Below are 12244 nucleotides of genomic sequence, written 5' to 3' on the forward strand. Positions count from 1 at the left end.
GCAAATTATTTTCATTTTATAGGGCTGATTCTTTTGTTATGCTGCTATTCAGTCAGCTCAGCTCTTGTTTGCTAAACCTGTTTTTTGTTTCAGACCCATGACGGGAAAAAAGCAGAGAGAAGGTACTTGAACTCTGTTTGATCCTTCAGACAATAATACAGAAAAAAATATAAATTGTACCAACAATGTACCTACACACATACATTTATTGCCTACAAACTCTATGTCCTCCAACTAAGAATGATTTGAGTGAAACATCACAGTATTTTTCATCCCAGTGTAGTATGTAATTTATTTAACAGAGGGTTTGTGTTTCAGCTTGAAATCTTTTGTGGTTCTTCACCTTTGAAATGAAAAAGGTAGGGAGGAGAGACATCTGCCTTGCTTTTAATGGGTATCACAAATGTTTTAGTAATTCCACTCCATCTGAAACTTCCCTCCCCTTCGGCACCCTCCCAAATTATAGCAATGGAATGAAGCTGAGACTCTTTGCCTTACAGAGCCTTAGTGTTTTCCCCAGCTAAGAGGATCGGAAAGATTCATCCTGTGGCTTTGCATCATGGAGGGTAGCAGTCAATCCAGCAGTCAGCAGCTTCTGTGGAAAGATGTGAGTCAGATTTCTTCTTGTTATTGGTTTATAGCGATTAACTGATTATGTTTAATAATTATTGAATTTTTTTAACCCATGTAGAATTTGAGCTCTCTAAAGTCCAAAGAAAAGTTTTATTAGTGACTTCAAAAAAGTAATATAATCATTCAGTATTTCAGATTTAAGTTACCCTTTTTCTTTTTTTTATTCAAGAAGTGTGGCTTGATCTCTTGCTGAGTGATGAGAGTTTTGCCCTGAATATTAAATTTTTCATCTAAATCTTTTTGGATTGGCTTTTCACCTTGGCTTTCTTCTTTTATTTCCACTCTCATATGTAGTCTCATCTGGACCATTTTATTTGCTTTATATCTATAATATCTTTGCCTCTCAAATGAAAGGAGCATACAAATATACACCAAGAAATGTCTTTATTTCAGACTTTATTATAAAGGACCAAGACAGGCAGGATTTTCAGCTCTGAGATCTTTTTTTCTGCTACTTTTTTCTCACACACTTAATTTGTTGGAGAGAACTTGCAACAGAAAATGAGCACAGGGGTAAATACATTCATAGCGGTGTAATATTATATTTTTTTCTATATGTATGACAAAAGTAAACTCTTTTACCGTGCATCAAAGAAATGATGACATTTTGTTCTGCAGATATTCATGATGAATACACAGTACGTGAATAGTTATGATTAAAAAAAATCACCTGTGGCGTCTGACTTGTATTACAGAATTGCTTTAGCAGGAATTAAAATGCTCATATGAGTGTGGCCCAGTGTGATAAACCCCTGCCTCTGCTTGTTGCTTACGTGAGCTACCTTTTCTGTTGTTGTTGTGGGGTTTTTTCTCATGAAAGTGCTCACTCTTTGCATGATAACAGCAGGGGGCTCCAGGCACTCTTCCTCACAAAGCTCAAGAGGAATTGCCTGGCTGATTCTGAACTCCTAAACCTTTAAACACTAGTTGGCGGGTGCTGTGCGCTCAGACTGCTTACTCTGTCTCCATCCGTGCCTTTATTTCTGTCTGTCTGTCTGTCTATTCAATCCTACATTCCTCCTCTGAGTATTCGATATTCAAAGCACAGGCAGAGAGGTTTGTCCTCTTGTTAAGTTTCCACTGCTTATGCAACCTGCCACAGGAGACCAGACGATTTCAGCCACCGTTTTTTGTTTTTTTTTCTTTCTGAGAAATTTATATTGCAAGGAATTTCTGGCTCCCTGATAGTAGCCCTCTGCTTTTCATCATGCCCTAGGAATGTGCAACACTTGCACCTCACATTTTTGTGGCTACTGTTCCTCTATGTCAAATAAAAACAGTGGCTATTCAATAATAGCAAAAGTATAATTTAGGTTTATAAGTTATCTTGAATAATGATTTCTGTGTCTTTCCTAAAGTTAAGCTGCTAATGCATTTAGCTACCAGAAATTCAATTCGTCTTCCCGTTAGTCATGCCACATGTATCCTGCAATTTAAAATAAGGAAATAAGACCAGAACAAATGCATTATTTGGAAGAATTGTGGCTAATCTTTTATCAGCATACCAGTCAAAGGTTAAAAAAAGCCATACCACTGTTATTTTTAAATAATTCCTGCATATTATACAGAACCCTTGTATGTTAAAATGCTACCTAATCTGCCAGGGTTAAATGCTATAACAACCACAGCCACAATAGAAAAAGAAAGCTGCTTTATCATCATTTAAAAGACAAGATAAGCAGGATTAATTTTGCAAACTGAAGTTGGTTCTTTTTTTTGGACATATCTGCTTTTCTGTTGTCCTCTGAGACCTTCAAAAGGGCTCCAGTGTGAATGAGTAGCTTTCATTTTCTCCCTGCCTGAGCTCTGGTGGAACAAAAGCCTGTCTTTATTAATTTGTGGCCTTAAGCTTGGGGAATTGACTACTGCAGGCAGAGTTTTAATTTGAAGAAAAGTTTAATAATTGTAACCTTTCTGTGACATGTGTAGCAATCTGTTCTTCCCTGCACCTGGCACAGGGATGGCTATATGTTTTTGTCATCAGAATCCTGAGAGGTGGATACATTTTTCGGAGTAGCCAGATGAAATGGCAGCTGTTTGGGTTAAATGCTGTACTTGTAAATAGGAAACTGAGACAAAGAAATGATAGTGGAAGTAGCAAGTTCAGGCATTAAAGCAGACAAACTGCTTCAGAAAATAGCTAGTTCTTTGACAAAAAAAAAAGGTTTAATGTGCAAACTGTGTACATAAAAATATTAGCAGGAGAAATCAACTCGAGTCCCAAACAGCCTTTTGCAAGAAATATCCAATTGCAGAGCTTCAGCTTATGTTATGTACACCTATAATAGCAGGTTAAAGTTAACTGAAAATGAGCAAGGCCAACCTTTACAAAACACAAAGAGTGATCTGTTGATCTCAACAAGCTGCTGCAACTAAAATTTTCAGATGTGTTTTCCACCTGTGCTTGTTTCCTGAGCACTGCATAAATTACAACTCTCCCGAGGCCCACCTTCAATTTACTAACTGTTGGGATAAGTAGCTGCAGATTTTCAGTCAGTGACTAAAAAAGCATAGTAGGTAATCCACACCAACCACATAGACATCTCTTTGATCTGTACACTAAAGCAAACACTCTATCACATTTAGTCATTACGAGGGGTTAAAGTGGGATTTGGGAGGCAGGGGGAGAAACCCTAAGATTGTGTGTGGTGGTGCAGCGTGGGAGAAAGAATCACTTAGAAATCATTCACATTGTAATTTGTGCTGTGAGCTCCAGTAGATTTGTGTTCTGTACAGACAGGCTGACCTGTACTGCTGCTCTGAGATTTCCTGCTCTTTCTGGATTTAGGCAAATTAATTCAGCGAGCTATAAGTTGAATAATAAGCTGGTACATGAATTGTTATTAACTAATTAAACAAATCTAGCATGAGCTAGAAAATTATGCAAATGTAAATGTCCAGTTCATGAAATAAACTAGCTAATCGTTAAAAAACACTCATCTTGCTCTCCTGTCATCTCTTTCTTACGTGTTCCCTGCCTCTGAGAGTGAAGTTATTACATATTAACTTCTTTTCTTACAAGCTGATATTACTTGAACTGTTTGCGATTTAGCAACTAGTTCGATGCTGAAGCACAGTAGCCACAACTTTATTGCCATCTGCACCATGAAGGCATGGCAGGGATAAGAAGAAAAAAGGATTTCCTGAAAGTGAGTGAGTCACCACTGAATGGCATTAGTTTATTAATGAGCAAGTCATAAGTTAGCAACTGAGCAGCAGACAAAAAATTAACTTACTCTGCTGTACTATGGATACAATCTGTCTGTCAGATTCAATTACGGATTAACTGAAGGTGCAGGAACAGCATTCCCTTTTTAACCCCCGATCATTAGAGACTGAGCTCAGCTAGGGCACATTTCAGTCTGTGTGTTCTCCAGAAAAGACATGTTATTGTTTTTATACTGTTTTTGACTAGTGTCTGTATTAATATCAAGTAAAAGAGGAGGTTATTTTCAGCCTTTTTCATTATTCTTCTTTTTTTGTATTATTTATATTATTTGTGGCTTACGCTTTATATTATCAATGCTTCAGTGAACCTCTGCTCAAACCGGTTTGAGTGGCCAAGTGTAGTGCTGTACATGCTTGGCCGGCCACATGTCGGGGCTCTTTTGTTTAAAAGCTGGATCCAGGAGACCAAAACAGTCACTGACCTTCCAGCCTACTGGATGATGCCCACTGATGTGGACAAGGTCTACACTGAGGTGGACTACAAGACAGACTCGTCCTCAGGTACAGCTTAAAAAAAAAAAGGCACATGGTAAGTGCATCTGTGGAGAATTGAATGTCAGGGATATGTGCTGGCCGCACAAGTCCGTGTGGGCACAAGCCCACACTTTCTGACCTGTCACCATACTTCAGATTTTGCTCACTCACAACCAGGCTGTTTTTCATTTAAGCCAATGTCCCTACTGCACCTTTGTGACTGTGAGAGCCTCTTACACAGTAACAGAGACAGAGGCAGGTGTGGTGAAAGCTCAGAGACAGGTATTCATGCCCTGTTTGGTGGAAATCAAGAGCTGGAATAATAGCATCTTCAAATACCCATGACATTTGTCCACCACTGTTTCCAGAACTGCTATTGTTAACTGTGAGGAGGGTGTGGGCCCCTGTTAAAACAGCAATTGCCGTCACATTACCATTACATAGAAAGACAGACCTATGTTAGACTAAAAGCTTCATTCAAAGAAATTCATGGTATTTCAGGCATTGTTTGAGAAAGGCTGTTTTATTTAGTGCTGTAACAACTGCATTCTGCAGGCCCGTGCAGATAACAGCGACTTAAACTGGATGCAGAAGTACTACAGCTGTGCCCAAACACAAACTTGGTCAAACTGTTGTAACTTTGTAGTTTGGATGCCGACTGAATGTGTTGTGGTTTGTGTCTTAGCAGACGTGGACTTTGACAGCAGCTCTGTCAGAAGGAAAAGCATTTTTCACCAAGGTTTTTCTACAGTCTCCACAACACCACAGTCTAAGCCTTTAACCAAGTTACAACTGCAGTGTGCAATTGAGAGGTTCCATCACCTGTTCATAGGACCCAGTTATGCCTCCTCAACAAATGGTTCTAAGCCACATTCAGACTGATGAACTTTTGCATAGTTTGTGTCTTTTATACTTCTTTTGACCTTTTTTAAATTATTTGCCACTTCTTTTATTTGAATTGAAGTGGCATTATTAACCTTTCCATGTAGGTTGCTTTGCAACTTTAATTAAACCTGTTGTATATGTACTATATCAACAACTATAAAAAAGATTCTTTATATGAAGGTACTATATGTAGCCTCAGATCTTCAACTGAGTGATGCTTTTACAGCTTTTGGTTGCATTCATCCATACGTAGAAGAAATTTGATTTTTAACAATATCTTTATTCTTTTAACTAAAGCGAAACTCACCAACAAACTCCTCTCAGCTGAAAAATCACCACACTTCCCTTAAAATTCAAGGAGAAAAACGGGTTACCCCATATTGGACCACCTGGTTTTTTGTTTTTGTTTTTTGTCTTTTTCTTTTCTTTTATCTTTTGTCATGGAAATTGTAGTAATGTGTCTGACAGTTTCTAAGGGGTAGAATTTCTTAGAATATGTCCAATAACAGCCAGTTATAATTTAATGATGATTTAACCATTTATTACCTTTTTTCATACAAATGATTGGCAGACAGAAACACAAAACGCGGCCATGACAGCGCTGAAAAATGTGTCTTTGCTCTCAGTGAAGTAAGTCAACAAACCTGCTAATGGGATCCCAAACTTGTACTACATTGTTGCCATAAACCAGTCACATATTTGCATTTTCTATATTTCATAAGACAATAATAGCTCCATGAATATATTTTCCCATTCCTTTAATATAGAAACACAAATGTTGCATAATGTTGTTAATGCAGCATATGCAGGTCACATTCATTCATATTTTATGTTATGGTTTTTAATTTCATAACAACGCTGGAATATATATTAGCTGTTGCACAGCACAAAGATAATCCCTTCAAGGAAAATCAAAGAACACCATACTGACTTGTAAGGCCACGCTTGTATTTCCTGCATATGCATCGAGTCACCCTCTTTTGTTACTTCTACGCTCTCGCTCATGTCAAATTCATAATCTGCCAATACAATCTCCAGGTAATAGTTTATGAAGAAGGCCACTGTTCTTAGTCACATGCTTGCCAGTGATATGACTTCCACAGCGTTAGGATGTGATGTCTCCTTGTAGTGTAATGCCAATAAGAAACATTAGGATGTATGTGTGCTTGTAGTGGAAAAAAATCTCTGCTCTAGCTTTCAGATCTGATGCTTTCTAAATGTAAATTTCAAGACAGTCCACAATAACTACTACATGATTGCCAAAAGCATCCACAAAATGATTTGATGTCTGTGTAGCAACTGCACCAGAGTTTCACAGCTGTAGCATCTCTGAAAGTGCTGGACACACTCTTTGTTTCAAGCATAATCCAGCATAAGGTTCACAGAGGAGCATCTATAGAGGTATATTTTTGGGCCATCTGTGGTATGCAGAGAAGTGCAAACTTGATCTTGTCAGCTGTCAAGAAATACTCTTTATCTACTTCTGGTTGAACTTTTCCTTCAGTATCCTTCTCTCTAACAAGTGATTAATTCCAACCCACCTGTGGCTACATAAACTGTATTCCTGCTGTTCACTGGTGTTGCCCTTTGGTATAACACCCAACTGTGACTTCTGCAAAGATTCATCTGCCTGTGACCTCTGTACAACTACATCGGGTGGCATGGCTTCATCCATCTTTGATCTCTGGCCAGCGATGTCTGGTGGCATAGCGGGTGCAGTGTTGTTCCCTGGGAGAGCTTGCTATGTATTTGTCCTCCAGTTAAACCGCTCAGTCTGTGTCGCTTTGATTTCTGTTACGCCAAGGTGCATTTCATCGGCTGGTTTGCTTTAAAAAGATATATATATATATATATATTTATGTAGCTAAAGAAAGACCCAGAAAAAACAATCTGTCAGCAAATGTTGCTGAAGTTGATGTTTGATCTTATTACAGCTGCTGCCCACGTTATGTAAAACCTCCTTGTTACTCTCTTACTTGCAAGACCATTTATGGCATTTGATAACAAAATAAGTATTCAACACTCACATTCATTTGGTTGTTGTTTGTTGCATAATACAGGCAATACAAAAATATGTAATATATTTAATACTCATACTAGGGCTGTTCGATATATATCGGATGACGACATAAAAACGTTTATCGCTTCATTTTACACTATCGTTTGTTTCGTGGTGTCGCAAAATAAACTGTTTACGGCAATATTTTGTCCTGGTTTTGATGGTCACTGTAGTTATTATTAATTTCTTAAAGTTCTCTCTTTCTCTTATATTTAATATAACCACGACGGTAACAGCATCGCGTGTCCGCTTGTTTATGTTCCACATAAACCTTTCACAATAAAGCTCAAGATCCTGTTGAGACTTTTCAAAATAAACTGAATCAAATGAAAGAGCAGATTATTTACGAATGAGAAGTAAAAAAGAGCCGCCAGGTGCTAAAAAATTAACCTTTAGACGCAAACGTTAGAGCAGGCTTTTCCCCGCAGCACGCCGTGTAATAAATACTCACAAAGAAAACGGCGCCGTTACAACTTATGTCTAAAAATGTATCGTTTCATGCATCGGTTAAAACACTCGACTCCAGCTACATGACGCACAGCTGGAAACACTTCACGCAAGTCGAGCTGCCCGAGATTCACAGAATTTACAGAAAATGTTACATTTTTGTGATTTATATCGTTATCGGACGATAGAAGTCTGATATCGGGATATGAGATTTTGTTCATATCGCACAGCCCTAACTCATACTGCTCAATTTTTGCCATAGTTTCTGTGCCCTAGAATCTCACCATACCTCACAATCCCGATCTCTGTTCTGGTTTTTAGAGCCAAGACAAAATATTAAAATAGTTAAAATTTTGAAATAGGAACAGAAAAAAACAACTGCACAGTTAGATCATTAGCATTAGCTTAGCATCTACTGAAAAGTAGAAACTTTCCTGAGTCATACCAGCACCTTTGCAGCCTCAGTTACACAGTCAAAGAGACTGGTCAAAACCCCTGGCAATCTCTGGTTGCTAGGGAAAAATATGTGTTGCTCAAGGTTGCTAGCTGTCACCCTGTGAACTCCATCCCAAACAGGTTTGCATGGAAGACACTGAAATGTCTGCAAACACTCACCATTTACTCTCGAGTCTGTAGTGAAACTTGAAAGCGTGTGACTCAAACCAAAAGTGGAGAATGCTCGTCTTCAACCAAGATGATGGGCTTCACCGCTGCAGCCATGTTTCAGTAGACAACTTTTAGGCTGAAGGCCCACCCACAGCTTCACTACATTTTGCTGAGGAATAGTGGTGTGTGTTTGCAGACAGGTCTGTGTGCTCCATGCAATTTACTTTGAGCTTAGACCAATACCTAGGCCTTTGTTTTTATACCAAATTGATTTGTTATTGGGGCATTTATAAATGCATCACATTAATAATCTTAAGTTGGTCTTTTGCAGGTTGAGGCTGGAAAAGGGAAGAAGGCGAAGTACCAAACCTACCAGCGAATTGCTCTGATTCTCGCTCTGGTCTTCCTGGTTTTGGCTCTCTGTGTTTTCAGCCTGAGATATCTGTGGGGCCCCAGCCTGGGGAAGGTAAGACTAAATATCATCTCCGTGATATATGCCAGTCATTAGCCTTATTGCCACCATCTGTGGTAAGTGGATTCTTCATGAGAGACAGATGAAAGCCGCCCTGAGTTTCCACATCAGGTTACATCAAAGAAAAAAAAAACTATGTGAGAAAGGAAAATGGATGGCCACACAAAAGAGCTCGAGGCAGTCTCTGCAGTCTGTATTGTATTCTTGTAGATTAAAAGATGTGTGGGCTATGGAAAAGACAGCTGTGTTTGGCTCTGCTCGTGTTTTGGCTGTCAGATCTGTAATTTTATGAATTCTTGGCCCAAACCACAAACCACTTTTTACTATTGTAAATGTTGCCCTGTTGCATTTATCTGCTTTCTGCTCACACTGTAAATATGGTCTCACAATGACAAACCGTGATAACTCAAAGCTGACCCTAATTGCTGTTGACCAGAGTGGCTGCAGCAGGACTGAAGCCTCTTGGCAATGTAATTGGGATAAACTCTTGTCCTGGCAATTCATCTTGTAAAATCCAATTCAATCACACTTGATGGAGAATATTTTTACTCTCCTCTTTTCCCCTGATTTTCCCAAGGGGCCAAAAAAGCTAATTTACTCGGGCTAGAAGGAAAAGTACAGTACATCAATAATTTCACATCTAGAAATTGGATGCTCTATACATTCTGAGCTCAGCTGGTAACGAGAGAGAATGATTTAAATGAAATGATGGTTAAAAATTAGTACATATTTCAGACCTGAAATCATAAGGCTGCTTTGTGTGAACTCTAAATGGCATGAAATGAAGAGAGGGATGTATAGTCTGCTGCTGTTATACCAACATCTTTGTTGATAGCTAATAAACATTAATTCACAACATCCTTTGCCGCTGTTCTTCTATGTCTGCTTCCATTGAGGTACAAATTTCAATTGCAGACAGTCCCTTCTAAGCTCAGCTTAAGCAATGTTCAGCTGCACTTCCTGTAAAGACGGTGTTGTCCACGTTCTCTCCTTTCAACATAGATATGAATCACCTTTGAGCCATCTCCTTTGTCCTTGTTAAATATTTCATGCCGGAGGTAGAGCAGTCATTATTTCCACTTTAATAAGCTGTGATCATTCTCACGTGGCACAAAATGTGTTGATGGTAGAGGTTGCCCAGGCGATGAATATCAAACCTGCGGACCCTGGGTTTTGCTTTAATAGGGTCTGGGGGGAGGCTCATTGTCTGGCCTCCGCATCAGGGAGTGAGACACAGTTACTTCAAAAGAGAGTCACCTGTCTGTCAGACAGGAAGGAAGCTCCCTCAGTCACAGTACAACTCAGTTATGTGTTCATAAAAACAAAACTACAAACACTGCACTGGAAATAAAGAAATTGATTGAAACAGTGGATTGATGGATGGATTGATTAATTCTCCTGCATCCTCGTAGCAGCCAATGCCTCGGTTCGTGAAAGGGTGTGAGATCATATGCAGCAGGATGCTTTTTGACTCACTAGCTAATCCTGAGCAGCGTCTGGCAGCTATGTGTATAGACCCTGGGCAGCAGAGCACAGCATTAGAAGCCGAGGGGAGGGATCCTAATCTATTTTAGGAAATAGTTGTGTGTGGGAGGGTGGGGAGGTTGTCTTATATGGGGCACAATAAGATCAGCATTCTGGGGATAGCTCAAATTCAGCTTAAGCATAAGGTTTATATGAGAGTGCCCATTTGAAATACATAGGTTTTGATATAGACAAATGCTGCACATGCTTGTACATGTAACTCTGGTTCCCCAGCTGCATGCATATGAGTTCAAATCAAGATTGGCTACAGAGTCTGCACATGCACAAAATTCGCCTCATATCAAATATTCGTGTTTTACCTCAGGCCCAATTTTGTTTTTATACACCTTGATTATTTTGTTGTGAGTTCCACATTTTTGGAAATATTAAATGTAGTGATATCACACACCTCAGGAATGCTGAATGCCACTTGCCTTTCGGTGCTCAAGTAACTAGAACATGCATTTGAATCTTGTTTAAACTCAACAGTGAGGTGAGCATTATCATGTAGGGTCTATTTACTTCTGTATCGTCTGTACTACACCTGCTCTAGGCAGAAGAATGCATCTACCCACAATAAGAGGCTGACATTCAAGACAGGAAGACAGGTTGTAAACAGTGATGGTGTCCCTCTCAGCTGTGCTGTAATGTAAGCTACCTGCATCCTTCTTTTGATTTGTTCTGGTTCGCAACTGCTCACAACTGCTATGGGTTATCAGGATGTCTGCTGGAGACAGCAGCCCATAGCACCAAACTTTGACAACACACACAAAGCGAATAAATAACGCTTTAGAGCATAGCAAAAACATCTGTATTTAATTTGGCGGCCTCAACTGTCAATAGTAGGTGAATCAAATCCCAAAGTCCTCCACAGAGATATAAGATTCCTTCTTACGGGCTCATTTTCCACTAATCAATGTTTTCATTAGGAATGTCTTAAAATGTTTTGGAGTTCTTTATCTGCCGAAAAAGATACCAATATATGAAATATTAGATCATTTTTCCCGTAAATATTAGTAAGTGACATGTCTTATTTTTCACTATGGGCCAAATATCAAAAGATAAATAAAGCCAGATCAAATTATTTTTTAGGAAACTAGAGCCAGATATGTATTTCGGGTGCAAAACAGCAAGAGTAAACGACTTCCACGTCAACAAAAAGACAAGCATATGCAACTGTTTGACCACAAATTTGTCCTAATAGCTTCATAGTGTGTTAAGTTATCATCAGCTGTTGTGTCAAATATTCAATTAATGTAATTACCCAGTATGGGGGGGGGATTAAATAAAAAGTCTGATTGCACAGTGTCACCAGAAAACAGAAGTTTAAAAATTACTCCGTTTTAAAGTGAGTACAAAACACATTTATGAGGAACTCATTAAAAAAAGATAACACTTTAAAAGTGTAAAGCAAAAGATTCACAAGCAGAAAACGAGTTGGTTGAGAACATTCCTGATGTGGTCTCTTCACAGTTTGAAACCTGTTCTCACTGTTTCCTCCAGCTGTTTTAACAGATCCTGAATATGAGAGGTGCAAAGTAGATGCTCGAATAGCGTCTTGCCGACAGTTAAAATTATACTCGAATGACAATCTCGGGAGCACATGATTAAAAACATGTTTTTACTTTTTAATAACCTACAGTGGATGCGCTACTCTTTGTTGGTCACAGCAACAGCTTTGCATTCAACCACCAAAGGAAGCTGAATGCGTGCTCAGATCTTATTGCTTTAATACTGGGTAACGTAACTCCCTCATTACGCAGTATTTTAGCAATGTAACTCCCTCACTGTATGTGCTCAGTCGGTAGTGCAAACTATGTACCTTTATTAAAAAAACAAATCCAAAAAGCTACTAAAACACGCATACTTATTACACACCGCATATTACATAGATCGCTGACCTTAGCATCGCAATT

At 38.9% G+C, this 12244-nt stretch overlaps 1 protein-coding gene across 1 annotated transcript in view; it reads left to right on the plus strand.

Annotated features, from left to right (window-relative positions):
• The first annotated feature begins 479 nt into the window (after nt 1-479).
• tnmd (tenomodulin) overlaps nt 480-12244 on the plus strand; it is a 64609-nt gene continuing 52844 nt past the window's right edge. The window contains exons 1-2 of the mRNA XM_005913125.3: nt 480-607; nt 8664-8798. Coding sequence (XP_005913187.1) covers nt 560-607; nt 8664-8798 — 183 coding nt within the window. The 5' untranslated portion in view covers nt 480-559. The remainder of the gene's footprint in view (nt 608-8663; nt 8799-12244) is intronic.

Source organism: Haplochromis burtoni, unplaced genomic scaffold, assembly GCF_018398535.1.
Source record: "Haplochromis burtoni strain Fernald_Lab_line unplaced genomic scaffold, NCSU_Asbu1 Contig_4, whole genome shotgun sequence".
Classification (NCBI taxonomy): domain Eukaryota; kingdom Metazoa; phylum Chordata; class Actinopteri; order Cichliformes; family Cichlidae; genus Haplochromis; species Haplochromis burtoni.